Source organism: Penicillium alfredii (assembly GCF_028826965.1).
Source record: "Penicillium alfredii strain IBT 34128 chromosome Unknown utg000001l_segment0_segment0, whole genome shotgun sequence".
Taxonomy (NCBI): Eukaryota; Fungi; Ascomycota; class Eurotiomycetes; order Eurotiales; family Aspergillaceae; genus Penicillium; species Penicillium alfredii.
Window position 1 is genome coordinate 678,216 of NW_026622698.1, and position 23,918 is coordinate 702,133.

The following is a 23,918-nucleotide window of genomic DNA, read 5'->3' on the forward strand; positions in this document are numbered from 1 at the left end:
GCTACCATGAAAAGTCCAGATGTCTGCTATCTCTCGAAAGAGTAACGATCAGATCTTGCAGGATCAACAACCGGGATGAATCGGCACACATTCCCATCCCGTGTGATCACCCGAACTATAGAAGTTTAATAGGAATATCCGGTGATCCATTAGACACATTGGGATATCAATGACATTTCATAGGTACTTTTTGAATCCTTCATATCCCCCCACCCCTGGTGCCACCCTGTCTGTCCCATTATGGATATGTTATTCCAGACACCAGGGGCACAGACCCTGCGCCAGTGCGTCGGGGTGGCCGACATGATAGGCCTCAATTTATCCATGGGTATAATGACATAAATTTCATGGATATACCCGTCGTGCTACAGAATATCAGCCATGTCTCAGTATAGGCGCAATTTTTAGACCCCGCCTACGGCTAGTCTTTTAAGCGTAAGGTTTAATATAATATAATAAGGATCTATTTTCTATCTCTCTCTCTCTATATATATACTAAGAGGCTACTATCCTCTAGGACCCCTATCTAATTTTTAAATAGACGATTAGTAGAGGGATAGTCACGTTTCTTATTATATAATCTGTCACGTGAACAGCCTTCGAGATTTTAGCTATACTGAAAACTGGTTTATATAGGGTATAGGGCTACAAAAGTCATTAATAATGATTCGATTTAACTAATCATAGCGCGAGGTTTCGACCAATCAGAGTGCTAGGATTCCACTAATCAGAGCGCCAGAATCCGGGCGTAAGTCACATGACATGCATGGTTAAAGAGATAAAGGTCAGGTGACCCGGGATGGTTATTTAGAGTTTAGAGTGCTTCGCTACGCTCCGTAATTATCTTCCAATTGAAAAGTCGAGTAAGAAATTGAATCTTTCGTTGACTTTAGATATGACATTAAAGTCACTTTTCAATCATGCAATTTGGCTCACTGCGCAGAAAAGACTTTTAGAAAGCCTGCCGCCAGTACGAGTGATATACACTTCCGGACTTCAAATTCAGATAAGACACAATGTACCTAGTCCTAACAATCAACCAACAGACTCTATGGTTTAGATAAGCTCAATAGCCACATATAGACAGGCTATCCGCATTGCTTTTCTGCATTGAACAGTTAAAGAATAAATGTAAGGCGACGTTTAGATGTCCCGCATCCTGAACTATAGGCGTGACTCGGCTGAGATGAGAGGGCTACGGACAATCTATCGCATGTTTCTATTTTCATTGGCGGGCTTGTATAACCTGGACTCATCGGCCCCTTAAATGGCCCAATCTTCTCTACAAGCCCTGCCAAAGGATTCCATCGCGCGCCAGAATGCTTCAACGAATCCCTGTATTAGAACCTCTCTTAGTCAAAGATGCAAATCGTCGATCCAAAAATTAGACGGGGGCCCTAGGGGGCCACCGCCCCCTAGTGTATATATACATATATAATATTATATAGAAAATAGATCTTTATTATCTTATATTAAACCGTACGCTTAAAATACTAGCCGTAGGGGGGGGGGTCTAAACATTACGTTCACGCTGAAGCTACGCAACGCAACAGACTAGGAGCCTCTCGATATATAGCCGTAGAACGAGTCTAAAAATTTCGTTTATACTAAAGCTACGCTCCTCATCTCTTCAGCGTCTTACCGGCCAGCTAAGGCTAGGGGTCCGGGGGCCGTACCCACTGGTATATAGTCCTGAACCAACAAACCAACAAATCCTTCCACGTAGGCCCCGCCCCGGCCTGGCCCTTTATGTTTTTTTAATAGTTTATTGATAGCAGGGCATGGATAATATGGGAATAGGGGGAATATTCAGGTCATACCGTTGGCCGTTATCATGGTGAATATCCTCAAGGTCCCTTATACAGAATTGAGCAGAACCGTTTGAATTGATTCAACTTACCCTTATATGTAAGATTCTACAACTGTACATTTCGATCGGAGATTGGATTATTGGGGCATACAAATCTGTATAACAAATCACTACTGCCGCACGGGAATTTAGCGTTTCTTATAATAAGTTCGCGTATAAAGATTAGCTATAGTACTAACAACAAAACATTAGAAAAACCAAAATCTAATAATAACGATACTGTCATGGACCCCTATGTATGCCTGATTCTCTCCCTCTCTTAATACAACCTCCTGTTGCGCCTTTTTTTTTGTTGACCATGAGGAAATTCTTCCATTGAAAGCGAGCAAGGGGAACACACACAAAAAAAAAAAAAAAAACACTAAGACAATGAGGCTCAGCTTGAGTTCCAGGGAATTTCTGTTCTCCCTCCTTGCTATTGCGCTTCTTAACAGCCTTGTGCAAGCGCATGCGATTAGCAAGAGGGGCTCGGTGACTGTTAACGGTACGTATATCGGCACAGAAAGCATTATCCCAACGAGAGCTGACAATAGAACTAATTAGCCAAACCAGACACGCCAGAACCCGATCCAGCCCATAATGGAGATAATGGAGACGCCCACCCCTCAAATGATTCAGTCAGCGAGTCTCCATCAACACTCGAGAAGAGGGTCTTCAGTGAACCCGCTCCAGGGGATTCCTTTAACTGGTTTCGCGATAAACTTCGAGACGCCACACTCCTCCCTCTTTCCCTTGAAGACAGTTCGCCCTCGACAGCAAAGCTGTGGCCCGTCCCCCGCTCGAAACACAATTTTGGCGTCGTGAATCTGTCCGGCTGTACCGTTGTCATCATCACATCTCGATATGCTCTCTATATGGGGCACTTTTGGGAAAGACCCACGTTCGAAGAAAAAACCGGCCAGGTGGATCGAAGAGGAAAGCCAATTTATGCTTTCAACGAGCGTCGGTTCAACAGAGAGGTCCTTGATGTCCTTGCCCACGGGGTCAACATGGCGGGAGAGGGACGTACCCGCGGAATCCGAACCTCCTACTTTACAAGGAGTGATGCGGATACTCGCGTGGCGATATACACCGCCCCTGCGGACGACGGCCGTGGTTTGCAATTTCCAGACCAGATCAATAAAGTCAAGGATGAAATCTACGACCTACTTCCAGGCCTGTCTCATGGAATTACAACCAGGACATATAAACGCGCAGGCATGGATCGCCTGATCAGTCTTTTGGATAACCATGTCGACAATATCGCGTTCACCGAGGGCAAGATTTTGGTTCGATTTGACCCAGACTATTACGGGCCTGGTCCCTGCTATGATGTTGTACCCGCGTTTCAAATCATCAAGGGTGAGAAAATTCGGAAACCGGCCACGGTCTTGATCGCCTCCTAAGGTCGACTCTTGTTTAATTACCGCAATTTGTGGAGTGCCTAATTTGTGTATATAGATTCCCTTGATGGGATATGAGATTTGTTCTGAAAGGCTCTTCACAACTATCAAGAACATACCCTAGTATCTTGGTCTAATATTTCTGTATATATAGATATAATGTTAATCTATGTAGTAGCCAGATAAAGGGCTAAGATAAAATTTATCATCGAATGGTCTCTACTTGTTCTGCGCCCTAGTATATTCCTCAAGTTAGGCAATATCCTACTGCTTCCGTCTATATCTCAGATTTACTGTCTATAGCAGAAGACTGCTTCGGTTCTCTCACCCAGTTCAAAGACAGCATTTGAAGCTCTCCCTCCCTCCCTCATTGTTTATTTTCGCGATGAGGTTTACTCAGTGAGATGCCTCGTGCTCTTATAAAAGCACCGCCTGAATTGGAAAGCTTGCGGAAAAGAATATCTGGTACGTATAGATAGAGGGCAGATATACATATTCAGGGGGGTATGACCATGATCACCAGCATTATTCTGATTCCTTCACCAAGTCGTCACAGTGGGCCATGACACCGCCTCACCAAGTGGAGGGGCAGATCGCAGGCCGAGGATTTTGATCTCGGCGACCGCAACACTACACAACTATAGGCTGGTGCTAGAGTGTCCCGCTGTGGAGATGGCATTTTTGTTTCTTTTTTTTTTCTCTGTTTGGATCGTAAAATAGTGGAATCCCTATCCGTGAGTGGAGAGTAGCCACAATCAAATTTTTTGATGTCTGTCAAATCCTGTGAAGTGGCACATCCCATAAACATCCCACAAAAAAAAAGGAAAGACAAGAAAATCAAGAGTGGATCTTTCCCGCGAAAGTAGATGCATCTCCTCCGAGCCCGTGGTGAGGCACAAGTAATCGCGAGGATCGTCATGCGGTGAACTCAATCATAGCGAGGGGGGAGCTCCCAAGATGATAGATCAGAATAGAGGAGGGGAAATTGCCACGGTGCTGATCTCGCGTGTATGCATATCTGCTCCCGAGATCGCGCGCCTGCAACATGTTGATCATCGCACTAACCGAGTACTGCTAAGAGACTAGCAATGCAGCGACATCTACCCATATGTACTAGTCTGACTAGATATAGATATATTTTGCTGAAAATGGCCATGGCTATGACGAGTATGTACACGAGGAGCACTTCCACTATTCAATGTACATAACCGTCACCCGACACATGCATGCCCCCAGGCAATGGTCGACCCGCCAATCTCACAGGAACTATTGTCCGTCCCACCTGCAGGGAACAGTATTTCGGGGACCTTCACGAGGTGTCTACAAAATGGACAGGGGATCTTAGATCTCCGAGTTTGTACCGTGACTCATGCGCCATCGTCTGCCTGAGTGGAATCGTGGTACAGCCGTGTAACGATATCTCGAGTCTCCACCCGATTCGCACTCCCAAGAGATAGAGAAACTCGATCTGGTTAATATGGATGGTATAGTACGTAACTGGTCGAGGGTGAATAAGGTGAGGTTACACGTATCGGAGATAGAATCAGATGATCAGATCTCAGACCATGGGTGGGCTTATGGACTAGAGGCAACCTTGGGGTGGAGTCGGGGTATATAGATCGGGAAGGATTTGGGTTTGTGATCCGATCGTGATTCACAGATGATTTACTGATTAGCTATGATTTGCAGTGATGGAGTATTATCTTGCAAACTATATTCCTTAGGAGAAATAGTCCAAATAAGTCTTAAAGTCGTTCCTACTGGACGCCTTGCCGAACCCAATATTGCACTGCTCATGGCGTCAGTTGGCAGGCCTTCACCAGGGTGATTGGGTGTGTTTTGCCCTGGGGTGATGGCGCCCGGGTGTGACCAGGCACCACCAGCGTTGCCTTGCCTTAACCATGAGGGCGATAAGTAAATATATTTTTTAGTAACCATTTCAGTAATTAGTCAGACCACTTGAGAATATTCCTAAAGTTGTCGATGTGTACAGAGTACAATAGATCATGCTCACTAATCTCTAATGTATTTGAATAAGCCCCGTTTCCACCCACATGGTGCCGTGGCGAGGACCGGACCGCGCTCCACGGCCCCAAAGAGATGACAAGTAAATTAAAAGAATGATAAGATAGTAAATTACTGTCAATGCGAATATTTCTAAGCTTGTCTCAGACGCTACATAAATTCCATATTGCCAGATCGACTATATGCAGGGGGGCATGTGACTCCCCTGGAAGATCGCCGTGATGGTCAGGGGGGATAATTTATAATAACAAAAATATCAAATAAATTTACTTGAAGAAAAAGCGACAAGAACAAAGTACACATGATTTGAATATTTGAATATCTATACGAGGATTATCGACCCCATCACCCCAGGCCCGTCATACACAACACCCCCCACGTATCCACACGGGATGACCTGTCACGACGGGACAATAGTGTCACTAGTTTGGCGGCCACTATACTGGACTTGTCTATAGACAAAATCATAATCATAAATAATAATAATAATAATGCCCGTGCATGATTCTTGAAGACAATACGTAGGATTCTTGTGGAGACTGGTCTCGCTGTCATTTCCATCGCCTGTGTTAGTTGAACCTCCATTGAATGTATTATTACATAGTCACGAAGGCGTAATATCGATAGTGAGAATATACTGACTCATTCACGATCACCCAAAATAATGTTCATAGATACAAAAAATAAAAGAGAACCGCACTAGATCCCAACGAACCCAGATCCGCACCTTACCCGGGACAGGGGGGGTGAAGGGGCCGACGCACTGACCAGGTAATTTCTGGGGGTGTTTACTATTCATATATTTCATATGTAGCTAAGAGGTATAGAATATCATATACGAAAAAGGTTAGGCTGAGATTGTTGAGGAAGGACACTGGTGACAATAGCGCCAGGGGCAACGGAAACAAGATGAAGGACAGCTGTACAGGATCCACTGTAAATCTTTAGACCTTGGCCCCTAGTCCATTACTGGCCCCTAGCCCATTACTATGGTTAGCACAGCGCGTATAGCCTAACCATTCTAACTTTTTCTAACCATTCCAGCCTCGCTTCAGGGAAAATATCGGGGGATATGGATAGCACCGACTCGATAGGGGCGCGTGCACGCATGATCAGCGACAGGATTGTTACCGTCAAAATGAGAGATTGTCGGGGTGGTATTCCGATTTCCATCCTGATATGTACATACTGTATTTATAGTAAATACATCATGTAGAGTCTAGAGCTCCTGATCATCGGTTGGCGGAAGATCTCTGATGGATTTGTAGTCGATCTCATGGCTATGTATACATCCACGGAGACTCTATGGAGTAAAAAGGACGAGTCATGGCCTTGTCCTACCAGTCATATTCTAGAAGTCTAGAAGCTCGTTCGGTAGAAAGATACAAGAGATCTCTGTTTGAAAACTTGATTTGTGATACTCACCAGTATGTAGTGAGGAAGCACAAGCTCGCTTCTTGAAACATCCCGTCACCCGAGACAACCCTAGATCCGTTGACTTCCCGAACAGATTCTGGGGAGATCCCATGGATGTACATTCAGTCACTTATCCACGTATTACCATAATACCATGATCATAATTCTTTGCAGCCATGCGAACCACCGGGTCTCTCTAGCTTGCATGATCCGCCCGAGATGCAGGATGAGAATATTATTTTTAGGAATCTTCTAGGGAATGTCCCACAAGACACGAGAGGGATGGCACAATGAGGCATGGCATTGCGAGGAATGTACATAGAGAAGCAAAAAAAAAAAAAAAAAAAAAGAAATACAATAAAATGTCTATCTAATTATAAGTTTCCTGTCTCTTCATGAGATACGCAGTTACCCGTGGGGGCCCAAAATTGGATCCCGGTCGGCACACATGGCGTTTTGAAACAGACGAGGTGCATGATTACACTTGCGGGGGCAGAGTTAACGTGCGAAGAAATCCATCGAGTAGGTGGGATGTTGAAGCTATCTCGTTCAGAGTAGTCGAGATGTACAGTAGTTGATTACAGTAGTTGATTTTGCCACTGTCCGGGGGTTGATGGGGGCCAACCACAAGTCATGAACTAACAAGAATAGAAACAGTGCCTGCATCTTTACTGTGTATAGAAGGAGAATCCTCGAATATGAGAGGCTACTACGCGAGGATCGAGTGGGATCCCCCAGACTCCCGCATGCACTTGTCGATCGTTCGAACCGGTGTTTCATCCTCTGCTTGTTTCATTCTGTTTTTAGAAACACTGACATACTCTCTTCTTTCCCTCTCGTTCGCTCTCCCACATGGATGACAGGGGTTTGGGGCCCGCTCTCGTGCATGGTTACTCTTTATAGGGCTTAGAGCCATGGCTCGCAAACCAAGTCCCTCCCATTTGGAGATATGTATCCATGAATAGCACAGGACTTTTTGGAGAACTGTTGGGATCGGCCACCCTGAAGGACTAACGGACTCGAAGGATTTGGTTTTTCCCCCCCCTCCAAATTTAGCCCTGGTCAATTTGCATGGTTAGTTAAACTTAGGTTCACTTCCTTGGTTGAACTCTGTGGTTATTCTTAGAATGGGTGAAACTTCGGAGTAGCACAGTTGCTTATCCTGGCAAGCTAGTTAGGGCTCACGATGACGAGGGTGTTTCCACGTGGAAGAGTAAACTGCCGAGGTCGCATTGTAATTTTTTTTTTGGTTTCTTTTCTTCTTCTTTCTGTTTACATACCTTGTAACTTAGAATGGTACTGTAATAATAGTCAGAGTGGTGCGATCGATGGCATCCATGGATGGATCGCACCCGACCCAGAGATGGTGGTGCCGCGTTGGGTATGATGTTTTCAGATCCAAAGTACAAGACTTGATTCCTTGTCGTGTCTACTTCCCGACAGGGTCATTCTCTTATTATAATAAAATAATCCTCGAGGCTCCGCTGAAATTGCAATGGGGCCTGAAAACTTTGGCGTCGGGGTCGCCGTGAGGGGGGCCCACCTGGTCGCAATGCCCAACGCGCGCTCCCAGCTTCCCAGGGCCGTGGAGATGGTGAAGGAGAAAACGAGTCCTGGCTGGGTAAGCCTAATCATCCTGTCGTACGAAATACCCAATTCTTCTTAGAGTGTCGGGGTGATGTGTCATGGGTTTTTTGGGGGGCGGAAGAAGGGAAAAAAAGAGTGTGTGGTGCCTGAGATTGGATGGTAGGGAGAGAGTTCATCACTTGGGGTCTGCAAGTATATTTCCAAGTTTTGTCTTTTGTCAATCTTTTGGTCTTGTATGCCTTTGTAAACACAGCCTCGATGGCCGACCGCCAGTGTCCAGGGCCATGCACCGAGGGTCCCCCCAGAATTATGGCCGAACTATCGGTCACAAATATAATTTACGAACATACAAAAATTACCAACATGACCTCATCCCGTCTCTTGCATCTGTCGGGATCGCCGAGCCTTTTTTTTTCTTTTTCTTTCTTTTCTTTTTTTCTCGGCGGTGAACCAGACCAAGACTGCGCCTCACTTCTGCTGCTGGACCCATCGACAAATCTGCAGCCATCCAATCACACCCCCTAAAAGCGCCTCCCTTGGATATCATTGGACACTGCGGACTATTGAACTGTGGCTCAGGCCGGGTTGTGGCTCAGGTGTTGCTTCGACTCACCGCGCCCTTTTTTTTTTCTTCCTTCACCTTTTACCCGAACTAAACTAACGCATGGCGCCAATAGTCTCGTTGAAGAATGGTCTTCCCGTCTGACAGCCTATTCCGGATAATTGTGAAATTCTGACTTTTTGATTCTTCTGATCTAAATCCTTCGCGGTCTTTCCGATGTCAGTCCCGAGACCCACCCGAGCCTTTGTCAACATGTGACGGTAAGTATAAGAGTATGAAAAGATGAGACAAATAGGAGAAGATAGGAGAATACCCAGTCTTGGAAGAATATGATGTGATGAGGGATATATTCGAGAGTTGCCATTCCGACTCGATGCGGCTCAAGACAGGGAACCATCCTGGACGAGTTCTCACATCCAGGCCGATCCACCAGGGTGAGAATCATTATCATAAAATGAAAATGATACTTGTGGCCGCAGGCCGACAACAAACCATCGGAAGTCACCCTGCCCCTGCCATTGGAGAGAGCCTGGAAGTCCTCATTTCACGCTTCATTTGCTGAGGGCCAATCATCCCGTCTTGCGAGCCATGCACGCCAACATGGGTTCCTCTGTGGGGGAGAAGATCGGCACCCGGATCCACGGGAATACGATCTGGTTATGATACAGTATACACCTGGGTGACTCGATCTTTGTCAGATTCTCGACCTATAGGATATCCAAGCGACATTTGCGATACAAAGAAAGCCAGCGCACCATGTCGTAGGGCAGAGAGAAGCAGGATTGCTGGACGCCTGAACGATGCCTGGGGCCCCCGGTCCACAGCCCCGTGGCATGGTACAGTACGGTACGAATAATACCAACGAATATTCAAATACTAAAATAATAACAAATAATAATGATTTTTTTTATAAAATATATAATCGAATATATAATAATATATAATTCTTTTTGCTATTTATTATAATCATAATTCTTTTCCTTTTATCAAATCTTAGTCTGGATTATCTGCACCCTATCCTGTAGGGCGGATCTTTATAATATCCCTCTCCCCCTTCCCTCCCTTTCACCCTGTATCGATCTTGATTCTTCCCCCCTCTGATCTGGGGCTCCCAACCTGAATGCACTTCTGCCTTCTCACCCCTTTGCATTCTCGGTGAGGCACGTTGCCTCGCACGTTTGGGTTGCCGAGCGGCCCGCAATCAAGAAACCTTATCGGTGGGTGTTTTTTCCAACAAAGAAAAAACACTTAAGACTTTTTTTTTTTTTTTTTTTATTTATTTATTTATATAGAGGAACATCTCCCTCTGCTGCTCTTTCACAATGTTGGCCGTGGATCCCGCCCGTCTCAAGCAATCCTACTACCAGGCCATGGACCCGACTCTAGTGGATATCTTCCCATTCCCGGTGGACAGTGCTCCCCAATACGCCCCAACTCTCACCCGCGTCTCCCAGCCTTTCTATGATACCCCGTCTGTATACGAGTCCGACGTCCACAACCCTTCCAATTTCTCTTCTATGCCCGCTACTCCCCCCCTCTGTGCCCTCTCACTCCGATCCTCACATTCCCACGGGCTCCTCAGCATCAGGCCCGTCCATTGCAAGCGCATCCTCCTCAGCCATTGGCTCGCCATACTCGGGGACTGCTCAGGCCTTCCAGGACAACTGGGTCAATACCAACCACGGCTTGGGTCTGCCCACGGCTGTGATGAACGATTTATTTCCTAATGAATTTGTGGGGAGCACCGTCGACTTGGACGGGCTCTACCAAGAAAAGTTTCCTGACACGTTTGTTGGTGGGTGACATGACTAGATCTCAAGGTCAACTGTATAAGGCTGACTCGCTTCAGATCCTTCCCTGATCCAGCCCGTCCAATCTGGCCCCGGATTCTCTCCGCCCACCATCTCCTACCCCGAACAACCCAACCCTCCCTACTCTGCGGTCCCCCCCAACTTCATCCCCCAATCTCCCGCTGCATCGCCTGTCCCCTACAGCGACAATGCAGAGCCGCACCCGTCCCCCCGGTTACATCCGGGGTCGCGGTCCGGGCCGTCGCCGCTGATGATGCATGCCAACTCGCACTCGCGCCCCGTGTCCGTCTACGACCGACGGTCGTCCATCTCGTCGATCCGGTCGCGGCACTCGCAGCACAGCCCGGCGCTGAGCAGCATTGATGCCGACGACGAGACCAAGGAAAAAGGCCGATGCCCACACCCGGACTGCGGGCGGATCTTCAAAGATCTTAAAGCCCACATGCTCACGCACCAGTCCGAACGCCCAGAGAAATGCCCCATCGTGACGTGCGAGTACCACACCAAGGGCTTCGCGCGCAAGTACGACAAGAACCGCCACACCCTGACCCACTACAAGGGCACGATGGTGTGCGGCTTCTGCCCGGGCTCGGGGTCTCCCGCTGAGAAGAGCTTCAACCGCGCCGACGTTTTCAAGCGCCATCTGACCGCAGTGCATGGCGTCGAGCAGACCCCGCCCAACTGCCGCAAGCGCAGTCCAACCGGCTCCACCAAGCGCGGCATGAACTACGGCAGCGATGCCACGGGCAAGTGTTCCACTTGCTCGGCGACGTTCAGCAACGCCCAGGACTTCTACGAGCACCTGGACGACTGCGTGCTGCGCGTCGTGCAGCAGGAAGAGCCCTCCGAGGCCATCAACCAGCAGCGGCTGGCCGAGGTGGCCTCGGACGAGGAGGTGCAGAAGACCATGGAAAAGCACCAGCTCGTCGACGCGGCCGGCTCCTCCGTCGACCCCTTCGATGAACACGACGACGACGATGATCACGACTCTCACGACCCCGCCAGTTGGCGCTCCGGCCGCGGCGGCCTGAAATCCTCCAAGGGTGCCACCGGCAGCTCCGCGGGGTCCTCGCGCGCCATCATTAGGACTGGCAGTGCCGTCTCGAAGCAATCTTCGTCATCTGCTGCCACCAAGGCGCCCCGCGCCGTGGCGACTCGCCGCCGCAACAACCGCGGCAATTACCCGCAGTCCTGGGGCTGCCCCAACAGCAGCATGAAGACCAAGAAGCGCGTGCTGTGTGTATTTGACGGCCAGCGCCGCCTGTGGAAGGACGAGATGATGCTAAACAACGACTTCGAGGTCCGTCTCCGTCTCCCCGGCGCCGCCGGTGCCTCCCCACCGCGATGCCTACGTCACCGACCTCGACGTCGAGACCATGAAGCGTGCCGAGGGTGTGCTGAGTGCCTCCGATGCCGAGCGCGGGCCCTGGATTGATGGTCCCTCGCCGCATCTCATGGGGCAGCCGGCCATGCTGCTGCCGGAGCTGGGACACTCGCACGATGACGAGGTTTCCCTTAACGAATTGATGGCCTAAATTTCCTCTCTCCTCTCTCCTCTCTTCCCTCCTATTTACTAGGCTTGAGATGGCCGTGTATTTCTTTGCTTTTCTTTCGATGTCTGATGTTTTCCGTATAGCAGAGGCGTCTGACGAGCGATTTGTCTGAATGCGGATTATGGATGATACCTTGGGAACGATGTGCTCGATACGATTTTTTCTTTCTTTCTTTTTCTCTCTTTTCTCTCTTTTCATTTGGAATCGTGTTTTCTAGCATTTTGCACTTGTGGCCTTGCACTTGTATCCCCTGATCTGCGAGCTGGACTGGCATCAGACGGTGCTGATTGGACTTGGAAACAATTACGAGTCATCTAATGGATGTCAAATGCCAAATGGCAGTCTTATAATCATCAGTCTGAGTGTGTACCTTCATTTAGCTTGAATGGTGAGTATACAACACTTAACTTACCAAGTTAGCTGGTAGGCGTTGTGGATCAACTGGCCAACGCAATCATCTTATCGCCCCTCCCCACCTCCACCTCCATCTCCAACCCTCGCGCATCCATCTTCCCCATCCCCAACCGCCCACCATGCAATTGGGTCTCTCCGAGAATTTGTCGGCCCTCGTGGCCCGCCGCTTCACAACAGCCAAAGAAGCCGGCCACCTCGTCTTCTCGTCGACGCATTTGTCAATTATCCATGCCGCGGGGATACCAGTGAGTCCCAACTCCAACCCCAACCCTACCATCTCCTCACCTAGCAGACACAAGAAAATCAAAACAGGCAATCTAATTCTTTGCAAAGTATCAACTCCGCTACTGCCCCGCCCTCGCAAAGAAACCCTCCAACCTCCAACAGCAACAACCATCCCCCGCCGGTCCCAAACCCCCCAAACCAGACCCCTTCCAAGACCCGTCGCCCGACCTGCTGATCGCGCAGTTCCCGGCGGAGAAACCCGCCTACTCGCTCGTTTTGAATAAGTTTCCGGTGATTCCGAATCATTTCATTCTTGCTACCGTCGACTGGCAGGCGCAGACGGATTTATTGGTTAGGGAGGACTTAGAGGCGACGTATGAGTGTTTGCGGGCGTGGGGTGTGGATGAGAGTTTCCACGAAGGGTCCAATGGATCTTCTACTTCTTCCTCTTTCCCTTCACCGAAGAATCCAAAGAAGAAACTGTTTGCCTTTTTCAATTCCGGCGACGACAGCGGCGCTAGCCAACCGCACCGCCATCTCCAGTTCCTGCCCGTCGAGGCTATGCGCGCGCAGCCTTCCTCAGAGAAGGAGCCGACATCACCAAACCCAGCCTGGGATCCTCTAATCGAAACACTCTCTACCACCTCTTCCACCTCCCAATCCTCATTCCAAAGCCTATCCCAGCTCCCATTCGCCCACTTCGCCCTTCCCCTCCCACCCAACCCATCCCCAGAAACCCTGCACACAATCTACCTGAGACTCTACCGTGCAGCCGTAGCAGCAACCCACGGCCAAACCGCAGACCAATACCCCGAGAATATTCCCACAGAGGGCCCCGCAGTGATCAGCTACAATCTGGCCATGACGCTGTCAACCATGCTGATCTGTCCCCGGCGCCAGGAAACCGCCCGCGTGCCGGTGGATGCGGCGGCTGCGTCGGAGAAAATCTTGGACTCCGGGGTTCTGTCGCTGAATGGGACGCTGTTGGCGGGGACGCTGATGGTTAAGGCGGAGAGTGAGTGGGATGCGTTGCGGAGGAATCCGGGGCTTCTTACGGGGGTGCTTGCTGACGTTGGGCATCCTCGGTGGGATAGATGGGATGTGTCTTCTCTAGGATGAGTTGTCTATTCTATGAAAAATGAGTGGTTCATACTCTGCAAGTAGATATGAATGACCTCTTCTGTGAGAAGAGATATTGCTCTCGCATGTCTATATGGCATCCTTGGATATAGGCTTCGGGTGTGGGGTGTATTTGCTGTACTTACACCCGAGTGATATGACTTGAAATGAAATACTTTCTTATTTTAAATTACGTATGGAACTGACGAGTAGGAAATCTATATTGCAGATGCCTTTGCACGCTCCCAACACCGAGTAAACACAACGAATAAACAATGAAACAGACAAGAGCACAGAAAATAAGACCAGAAAAAGAAAGACAGAAAATGCAATGTAATGCAATACAAGCCACAAAAATACTCTGCTCCATGCACTCAATCCAGCCGAGTTCTTCAAGAAACAGGGAAACTCGCCCATGACTCCTGAGCCAGACCCCCCAACACATAGCTAACTCCCTAACCAAGACAGAATAGAACCAGAACAAAGTTATCAAGTAGTCAATGACCAACAACCGAGTAGCCAGAAGAATAAAGAAAAAAAAAAAGAATGTATATCAAATTCGGATACCATAAATCTCACACCACTTCTTCTTGCACGTCGCATTCCCGAAATAGTACGACCCCCCATGCGTCCAGATGTGCTGCGCGACTTTCTTCCACGATACCTTGGGTGGCTGCGACATGTCGCCGTCGGAGGGGGATGCACAGGCGGCGACTGCTTGGCGGAGGAGGATTATCTGATTAGTTAGTTGATGTCAAATACGGCACATACATAGATAACCACAGAAGAAGAAGAAGAAGAAGAAGAAGAAGGAAGATACTTACATCCTTCTCCTGCCACTTGGGCTTCCGCACCCGTTGCTCCTTCGACTTGGTCAGCGTGCGGAACCGGCCTCGCAGCGTCGACTCGGCCTCCTTGAACCCGCCAATGCGCTTGATATCCTTGTACGACAGCCCGCGCCGCTTGCAGTCAATTAGGAATGCGTTGCGCGTATCGCTGTAGTGCATGCTTGCTTTGATGCTGGGCTTGTCGGTACATGGCTGTTCAGGGAACTGGGTTTGGGTAGTAGAGTTGGTCCCCTTGTCGTCGAGAGGTGCGGGCATACTGGTTCCATCTGGACCTGTTGCTCCGGCGTATGTTGGCTTTGTGTAGTCGGCATACGCGTGCATGTCCTGCCTATGTCCTGCTGCGAAGGGGTCTGTAGTTCCGGGCCCCGGGTAGTCCGGGTCAGACTCGCTGAATATCGGGGACGACGAGGACCGCACTGAGGAGTGCGGGTCTGCGGATGAGGGGACGTGGAATGGTAGTGCGTGACTCGGATTGTATGCCTGCATGCCTGGGCTTTGGACCAGTTCCGTATTTGTAGTGTTTGTCATGTCGGATATCGGCCATGGGTCTGGATAGTAGCCTCCATTCGCCCAGTCCAGTCCCTCGGCCATGATATCGGCTGGGTGGTGCGTGTACCACGGCTCTGGGTCGTGCGGGACAGGCCATGCCAGCCATCCAGCGTTGCTGTCGCCGATGTATTTGGTGTCTGGGAGAGACGCAGAGCTTGTAATTTGCAGATTGGATGGTTGGAGACTGGCGGGTTTCTCGGTGTCATAGGCCGCCACGGGTGGGATGTAGAACGGGACACCGTTTGGGATGGCTGGCTCGCTCTGCGGCACTTCGGTAAATTCGAAAGATGATGCCAGGGACGGAGTCTCCTCGGTACCTGACAGAAAGAAGAGGTTGCTGGCCGCCATGCATAGAGTGGGTTTTGGCATTGGATGGACGAGCGCAGTGTAGTTATTGGCTGTGCTGGTCGTGAAAGGCTCATCGATTTGTTGTCGAGCACCGCAGCCTGGATCCCTATATGTGCCGCCATTGCTGGAGTCTGAAGCCTTTGCTTCTGACTCTGTCATAGAGGAGAGAGTGCTCTGCGGGTACACAGCTGGCGGGTATAGGGGCTGCGCCTGCTCTGGGATGCAGCAGAGATTCTCCCTCGAAAGCAGATGATGGCCCATTGAGGATTCTTTGTGAGACATGTCTCCAGTGAAGTGTCGGGCAGAGCTTTGAATTTGGCGGTTCTTCATTGAAATACGTCTTGGACGTTGCCGGCGCAGTCGAGAGCGCTGATCTGAGCCCGGAGAGTGACAGGAGGACGTTGATCCCCAAGTGCCCAGAGAACGTGTGCGTGATCTGTCAACACAGCAAGACTGCCATGAGTCCATGTGTGAGAAAGAAGGAGAACAGCCAGAGATAAACTGGGGGGCCATGGCAGGGATTTCTTTTTGGCGGGCACGCCGTGGCTTCAGGGCCTTAGAGCCAACCAGTACACCGGCCATGGCTGTGAATACCAAGCCGAAAAAATATGAAAGATTGTAAAATAAAAATAAAGAATGTTGTGATGCTCCCGCTCATTCACTTCACACCGCAAGTACGGGACAGCAAGGTTGGTCGTACGCGGGTTGTCGCGGCGTGTAGACTACCGTCTTTTTTTTTGCCCCAGAATATCAGCCTGTCTGGTGGTTGGGCTGGCGGATGGGGGACACCTGCAGGGCCGTTATCAGACTTGCAGAAGGTGAGTGATGGACTGTAGCTGGAGAGGTTTCACCTGCACAGTCGAGGTGATCTACTCACCTTATTCTTCTTGCACCTTGCTGTTCACAGTTTGAAGCCCTGGCTCTGAGATAGCAGCACTTGACAATCCATGCCAACTCAACCAGCTAACTTCAACCTCCGAGAAGCAATAGGCCTGCTAGACTACTACCACAGCCCAGACTCTGGTTCAAGCGGGTGAGCCGTTGGATGCAATGCGGTCTCAGATATGCCGGGGCAGGCGGCCGTTGACCGGGGAGGCGAGCGTATGGGGTGCGTGCGTGCTCGATCTCTTTGAATGCAAGGAATGCAGCGCAGATTGTGCAAGAGACACTGTTAGACAAGACAAGTAGACAAGCTAAGTCGAAGACGGGAAAATCTATCAAAGAGAAAAGTCTGGTCAGGCCAGCAAGATTCACAGTGCTGTTTTAAGAGCACAACTCATAGGAGCACTGACGACATCACGACAATTCATTCTTCATATCCCGTCCAGCTCATTCCTGATCCTCGGCCCGGCTCATCTCTTGTAGAACATGGTGCCTTGGTCCATCAGGAATTGACATCTCCCCCCTTAGTAACTCTAGAAAGTGCCCCCTAGGGGGTAATAGCAAAGTCAAGAACAAGAAGGGAACAAGGGTCGTTGCCGAAATGAGCTCTTAGCCCTAGCCAGGCTGCAAATCTCGCTGTGCTCTGATACTGGCGATCCACTTGCCGCTCGTTTCAGATCGGTTCTCTATTGTCTTGTGTGGTGTCTTGTCTGGTCCTCGAATCTGGAAATTGAGTCGGGGCTGTGTCTGAGAGGTGAGACAGTAGAAAGAAAGAAACAGTGAAGGGGAAAAAAAGCCGAAGGAATAGAGGGTATCCTTCTAGTCGGAGATTTCTAAGTATTCAATGCAGTCGAGGCTATGGCTTCGAAATAGACTTTTCTACTACTTTTTCTTTTGATAGATTTGATATCTATCTTTCTCGTCTCTACCTTGATCCGTGCCATTTCCTCCGAGAATCCTCACCAAGTATACATACAACCTCCTCCATATAGCCCCCAACCAGAGCAACCCCAGCCACGGCGGATAAAGAAAAAATAAATAAATAGAAAAATAGAAAACGAAAAAGAAACACTGCTATGATCGACGAACCGTCCGGATCTCCATCTCGCAACAGCCCAGCCAGGTTGACAATGTTCCATCCTGGACGGATAACCACATAGGGCTTTAAGGGGAGGGCGCCAGAAGAGAGGTTATCTGACATCCGCGCCAATCACAGACCCACGGGATAATCCAACCTGCCTGTAAAAAGCAAAGTTGAGAGGGTAGCGGATGCACTAGCTGATTTGGGAGGCGATCGTGGTGTGACCTGTCAAATCCTTTGGGGATGCCAACTGCCGAGGTGGGGGTGTAGGGCCCTGGTTGATATTCGGCCGGGTTGGTGGGTCAAAATAGTGCTAGAGATAGCATGTTCCTATTATGTTGTTTTCTCATATGTAATGGTTCGTAGTTTATGTATAATATTTGTAGTATCATCTTAAACATAACCCCAAAAGAAAGTATGATATCTCAAAGCATACAGACACAGAGCAGCTTATAGCCTGAAACCAACCACAGTAAACCTCCATCCCAGCTATTAACCCTGTTTCAAAGAAGCTTCTTTCACTTGCCGTGGGATGGCCCGGGTGGCGTTGAAACCGGCAAGCTAGAAATCCCGCCTGCAGCGCTGCGAACGGGCAACAGTTGCACAGCTTTGCTGGCTTGCCAGGCCATGGAGACGAAGAAAAGAAAAGACGTATGGATGGCCCATGAGCTCCACCCCCGAACCAGCCGGATGGGATGCCGGGACGGGTACTCTAGGAGCAGTTCACGTCAGACAACAGAGCAAACTCCCGGCTCTTTGTTTAAGGGGAAGATGTGGATCGACGTTATGGGGGTATGAGCTGCATATGCAGATCAGGTTCGGGGCCTGCCATTGGTCTTGCTCTGTTTTTATTTTATTTTATTCTCTTTTCTTTAAAAATATTTGAAAGGGTAACTTTAAAGGGGTTGGCTTGATTCTCTTCTGCTGCGTTTAGGGTTTGTCTGAAACAGATCCGGGGAAGTCGGGGTGGGTGCGGACAGGAGGGTTGGTGTTGGCTGGTTGTGTTGGCACTGCCAACTGTGGAGCCGGGGGTGGTGAAGGGTGAAGAGGCCCGAATGAGAACAAAAAGAGTGGGGAAGATAGAGGTTGGAGATGGTTGCTGGAAAAATGAATCTCAAGGGTGGAAGTATATCTCGGAGGCATTAGGGTTACGGATATGGAATTCCAGCTTCCACCTGCAAACAACTACATTGAGGCGAATAGAAAATACTATTCTCACCCAACTCAATATATTTCTCTTTTCTACTCCTAGTCCTCCTTCGAGACTCGAATAGCCAAACTAGCTTGGGTTGGTCTCAAAAGGCGGACACAACTGATGCCCATGCCATTGCACGTCATGGCTCGCTGCAGATTGACCATCCCAGAACGGTTCTGCTGCTCTGCTGCTACGCGCCATGGCACTGACTACCTGGCAATACTTGATCAGGGATGTTGCCGAGATTTCAACGGCCACTGGGGTTTCGGGACCGTGTCTTATATATTCTACAGACGGCCTACTCGTTCCCAGCAACTGATGAACAGTTAATTTGTGTAAAACAAAAAGAGGAATATTCGCAGAAAGTGCTTTTTCAAGTCCGGTGGTTATGGATTATTGAAATGCTTATCTGGAAGTTCGAAGCATGTGCCCCTAACGAACCAAAGGCCACTGGACAACTTGTTGGGCAGGAACGGGATATCATGCCAATGAGCACCAAGTTGAAACGTTCACACAGACGCTGATCTCACCCGAAACGGTCCACGTCGTCGAGTGACAGTCCCCGGGGAGGAGAACGAGTCGACCGCAACCATCCCCGGGGCAGAGGCCAGCCGTTTGAGCTCGATGTCGCTTTCCCGCTTCCGTCGGCCAGCTGCGTCCTGCCGGGATGCCAGACAGTCCAAAAGTCGGTCAACAAGGAGTACTGTGGCCAATCAGCATATAATAATAATGTGGACAGACCAAGAGAACTGACCCGCCAGGAGAGTCAAGGTAACGGCATATAGAATGATCGGGGAGGTCATGAAGGCATATGCAAGTGGAAAGTGGCTGGCAAAAGAAACAAGACTCGCAAGAACGATGGCCAGGACAAAACGAATGCCAATCGAAAGCACGAGGTATAGCTGGCGCTCGTGGCGGCGCGCTAGCGCCAGAAAAATAGCCAAAAGGCACATTGACAAGCTGGCGACAGAGAAGAAATATTTGTAAACAAAGGCAAGCACTTTCATGTACATCTGCAGTAGTTGATCTGGGTCAAGGAGGCTAATGTCTCCCTTGACCGTCGGAATGATCCCCATGCTCGAAAAAAGTGCAGCTGTCACGTTGCCCATCAGGTCGTCAACCAAGTCCTCCATCTGCAAGAAATGTCGAGTCCCAGTTTCCGGACACAAAGGTTGCTCCGCAATATCTTCCAGGAGACTCGAGATGGCGGCCCACTCCTGGGTTGCACCGCGACTAAAGGGAATTTCCATGTCGGCGATCGTGCTTCGGATGAGCTGGACAGCTTTGTCCGCGGACGGACGTGGGTCCTCGCAGATAAACATGATGGTTTCCCCCAAATACATCAGCTTCAACGTAACGTCCAAGGTGAGGGCGAGGATCTGCGACCCTTCCAGCAAGAGAATGAGAGCCACATGGAACGGAAAGTGCAGTTGAGCCCAAACTTGCTGAGTAAATACCCCCAGTCTATGTCGTGGAGACACGTCAAAATAGGACTGCCAAAGCAGGTACTGCGATTGATCAGCATATTCTTTTGAAGATAGCAGGGTCTAGAAACCCACCACATTAGTAGTAACTCCCAGGATGTGGACAAACGACCATTTGGTCCACCCACCAGGCCGCACCGTCTTATTGACAATCCGAGTGATTGCAATGACACCCTCCCCGATTATGATCAGCGTCAATAGACCCATTCGAACATTGAGATGAGTGTCTTGAAACCCGATCTCTGGAAAGAGACACGAGACTGTCATCACCATCCACATTTCAATTCCAAAGACAAAAAACCAAATAGTCCAAACTCGCGAAGGGAATCCAGTAGACTGACTGGTGAAGTACATCTAATGAGAGACATTAAACGACGTCCACGAAAACCGGTTTCTTCATAGATACCAGAATAGACAAGAACGTACCGCGAGATAGAAGAGACTTGCTGACCATAGAATGGTGGCCGTGATGGAGACGCCCTTGATGGCCGGTTTCATTCGGGGGCGAATGAAGACAATATTGTTGACGGTGTACTGAGTGGCTAGCAGCATCCGACTGCCCGCCAGAATCAGACAGAGGGACTGGAAAGCCCAGACATTTTCATCATGAATGCGAGCGCTGAATCGAGTGCCAGCGGATGCAAACCCGACCATAGCCCCTAGCTGGATTGCTTTGCTGATCCTTTCAAAGATCGAATCCCGCCCAAAACGGATGTCGAACAGTGTCACTTGAAGCCAGGTGAACCAGATAACCCCAAGAAACCCAATATATGCTCCCAGCGCTAGAGGTAAATGTTAGAGACATCCAGTCCTTGGAAATGACTGACCCGGAACGAACCATCCATGTTGTTGATCTCATGCGTCGCAGTAAAGGTCGACAAATTGGCCACGAAGAACAGATCAAAGAAGAGCTCGATGGGAGTTGCATCCGAGTGACGGTAAAGATGGGGAGGGTTGCCGTCTCTTTCGTCAATGGGAGTCGCAATCCATGGCAGTGTAGCACTTCTCCTAGGAGTTTGTGTTGAGACCAAGTAATACACGACCGTGACGGCAGACTCACGTTGAAGCATCCTCGGCATACAGAGTCCTACGCAGGGGCTGACGGAAGATAGAGAGAAACCGAGACGCAGGCATAAGGAGATTGGCAATGAATAAGTCTAGCCAGTGGGGTATCAAAAGAAAAATGGCGACTGCAAAGAGAGATTGTTGAAGTGCCATGAAAGCCGGGAGAGCCCAAAGCCATCGAGTGGAAGGCACGCGGCCAGGCAGAATGGAAGCGACGATCAGCTTTCATCGCTGGAATCCGAAATTGCCATGGGTGCACCAATACTCTCGAGACCGCGCGACTGTTCCAAGGCCCCCGCCGATGCATCTTGTGCGTTCGGGTCAACACCAGCTTCTTGCTTGAGCCGCTCGTAATTGTCACCGGCTTCCTTGATCATGGCCTGAATTTCCACCTCACGGACAGCAATATCGGCTTTTTCTTTTCGCAGCTCTTCCATGCGACTGATCATTTGCGTCTTGGATGTCTCCATGGCCGCCAAAGAAGTGCGCAATCGTTCGAAACTGTGGGCCAGTCGCGGGAGTGAAGTCATCTTGGGAGGCGTCCGGGGCCGGTCGATACGGTCCGACCTGCCATTCCCAATGGCGGACTTAGTCTGGGTGGCCTCGTAGGCGGCTTTCTCCTCCAAGTCCGAGTCCTCTTCATCAGAGGCCCCCTCAGCATCATCGATAAGATCGCGCATCGCCTCCCGCTCCTTTCGTTTTTGTTCGCGCTCGGCTTTCCTGCCTAGCGATATCTTGCCGTCCTCGACATACTCGTCAAACCCTTCCGCAAAGTCTTCGTCGTCCCGGATCAACCGCGTATTTTGAACCTTCTCTCCCCTCGCTATTGCATCCCAGTCATCCTCATTCCCAGCGTTGTCGTCAAGTGCAATGAAGTCGTCTTCCTTGGCGCCATGTTCCATGGCAAGCCTTGCGCGCCGGGCTTTCTTCTCGCGGATCTCCGCTTCACTAGGGATAGCAGACGGCGCCGAGACCTTCATGACCTCCCCGAACTTAGCTGCTACATCCACGGTCCTTTCTTTCTCCTCATCCGTGCTTGTTTTGGGCGTCGAAGGGGTTGAGTCTCGGAGTTCCTTCAAGTATTCATTGCTGTAGCTCGGCCGGTCTTGATCCTGACCCACGCGAGCAGAGACTTTCTCCGATGATCCAGACGGAATGGTCCGCTGGAACGCGCTCCGTTCCATTGCTTTACGACCCAGGCCATATCGTTTTGGTATGATCACTTCGCTTTCCTGATCGCCATCATCGGCCATAGACGTCTCGCCGGGGCCGAATGAGAGGCGCAATTTGGATTTCTGGTTTGTTTTGGAGGCCGCAGGCCGCTTGACAACGGGCTCTGGGACCGATAGTTAGCTTCAATCTTCTAGAAAAAAAAAAGTAGAGATGGTAGATGGACCTGGAGCAGCACCCCCTTCGTCTTCCTCATCCCCGCCCACCTTGCGGGGCTTTCGGCGATTCGAAAATGAACTCATCGCGCCAAGAGCAGAAATAGGAGTTCGAGCAGCTTGAATTGTGATTGAATGCGACGAGAGCTGGTGGGAGGCCGAGCAGCAGCTCTTATCGCATATCGGGAACATCATTTCTCCGGGCGTGCACTCAACTCCCCGTCGGCCGCGAGTTGAATCTTGCCAAACCCCAGACTTGACTGCCGCGTGCCCAAGATGCCTCAAGCTCAGCCTGAATTGAAGAAGGTGGGTGATTCTTCGCGTTATTTCTTTTTTGAATCCTTGGATTGTGGCATCGGCTAACCCTGTCCCCGCCTATAGTACATGGAGAAGCGGGTCTTCTGCCAACTGAACGGCAACCGCAAAGTCATTGGCATCCTCCGAGGTTACGATGTACGTTCAATTCTTTCCAATCTTCCATACCACAAGATCGCATTGCCTTAGGCCGTCGTTTTTTCTTGGCGCATGGGCTTTTGGTCGTGGCAGACGAGACGCAGAGAATGAGCGCTTGAAGGAAGAGCTAACAAGGCTGTCTTTGCGCATACAGGTATTCATGAACCTTGTCCTCGACGAAGCATTCGAGGAGAAGGCGGGTGGAGAGAAGGTCTCTATCGGCATGGTGGTACGCGCTGACCCCTCTCTCTGCTCCATATCTCAGCATGCTGATCAAGACTCTTTGCAGGTGATTCGCGGTAACTCGGTCGTCATGCTCGAGGCTTTGGAGCGGATAAGCGACAAATAAATTCAAAGTGGAATACTCCACGCCTTCTTCAATTTTTTTGCTCGTCGCAGTTGCATGGGCTTTCAGTGAGGCCCGCGGGAGAAGATCCTTAATGATACAGGGAGTTTCTGGGTAGGTTGATCATATGGGAACAATCAAAACCGCTGTCTTTTATTTATTCTCTGTTTCTCTGTTGGTCTGTTGCTTCAGGGCACAGAGAAAACACTGCACACTTGATCGACTGGTCATATTACTCGGTGACTGTCAAGGGCCTACGCAAATGGGCTGGCTGTCATAAAACACAATAGAGACGAAATTCTTTTTCAAAGCAATATC

The 23,918-nt window shown here is 49.7% G+C and overlaps 7 protein-coding genes across 7 annotated transcripts; 4 read left to right on the forward strand and 3 right to left on the reverse strand.

Annotated features, from left to right (window-relative positions):
* Positions 1–2,239: 2,239 nt before the first annotated feature.
* NUU61_000257 (uncharacterized protein) lies at positions 2,240–3,255 on the forward strand (the record flags this gene model as incomplete). The annotated part of the gene is made up of 2 exons (XM_056650841.1): positions 2,240–2,354; positions 2,414–3,255. The coding sequence occupies 2 exons, from the start codon at positions 2,240–2,242 to the stop codon at positions 3,253–3,255; spliced, it is 957 nt and encodes a 318-aa protein (XP_056515691.1).
* Positions 3,256–10,164: 6,909 nt separating this feature from the next.
* On the forward strand, positions 10,165–12,188 carry zfpA (uncharacterized protein; the record flags this gene model as incomplete). Its single annotated transcript, XM_056650842.1, has 4 exons — positions 10,165–10,381; positions 10,425–10,637; positions 10,692–11,916; positions 11,954–12,188. 4 exons carry the CDS (start codon positions 10,165–10,167, stop codon positions 12,186–12,188), a joined length of 1,890 nt encoding a protein of 629 aa, XP_056515692.1.
* Positions 12,189–12,739: 551 nt separating this feature from the next.
* On the forward strand, positions 12,740–13,964 carry NUU61_000259 (uncharacterized protein; the record flags this gene model as incomplete). The annotated part of the gene is made up of 2 exons (XM_056650843.1): positions 12,740–12,865; positions 12,954–13,964. 2 exons carry the CDS (start codon positions 12,740–12,742, stop codon positions 13,962–13,964), a joined length of 1,137 nt encoding a protein of 378 aa, XP_056515693.1.
* A 553-nt stretch (positions 13,965–14,517) lies between these two features.
* On the reverse strand, positions 14,518–15,970 carry NUU61_000260 (uncharacterized protein; the record flags this gene model as incomplete). Its single annotated transcript, XM_056650844.1, has 2 exons — positions 14,518–14,700; positions 14,789–15,970. The coding sequence occupies 2 exons, from the start codon at positions 15,968–15,970 to the stop codon at positions 14,518–14,520; spliced, it is 1,365 nt and encodes a 454-aa protein (XP_056515694.1).
* Positions 15,971–19,580: 3,610 nt separating this feature from the next.
* On the reverse strand, positions 19,581–21,421 carry NUU61_000261 (uncharacterized protein; the record flags this gene model as incomplete). Its single annotated transcript, XM_056650845.1, has 4 exons — positions 19,581–20,375; positions 20,427–20,705; positions 20,778–21,133; positions 21,190–21,421. The coding sequence occupies 4 exons, from the start codon at positions 21,419–21,421 to the stop codon at positions 19,581–19,583; spliced, it is 1,662 nt and encodes a 553-aa protein (XP_056515695.1).
* Positions 21,422–21,634: 213 nt separating this feature from the next.
* On the reverse strand, positions 21,635–22,888 carry NUU61_000262 (uncharacterized protein; the record flags this gene model as incomplete). Its single annotated transcript, XM_056650846.1, has 2 exons — positions 21,635–22,752; positions 22,813–22,888. The coding sequence occupies 2 exons, from the start codon at positions 22,886–22,888 to the stop codon at positions 21,635–21,637; spliced, it is 1,194 nt and encodes a 397-aa protein (XP_056515696.1).
* A 189-nt stretch (positions 22,889–23,077) lies between these two features.
* NUU61_000263 (putative small nuclear ribonucleoprotein SmG) lies at positions 23,078–23,603 on the forward strand (the record flags this gene model as incomplete). The annotated part of the gene is made up of 4 exons (XM_056650847.1): positions 23,078–23,107; positions 23,183–23,254; positions 23,409–23,483; positions 23,544–23,603. 4 exons carry the CDS (start codon positions 23,078–23,080, stop codon positions 23,601–23,603), a joined length of 237 nt encoding a protein of 78 aa, XP_056515697.1.
* Positions 23,604–23,918: the final 315 nt, after the last annotated feature.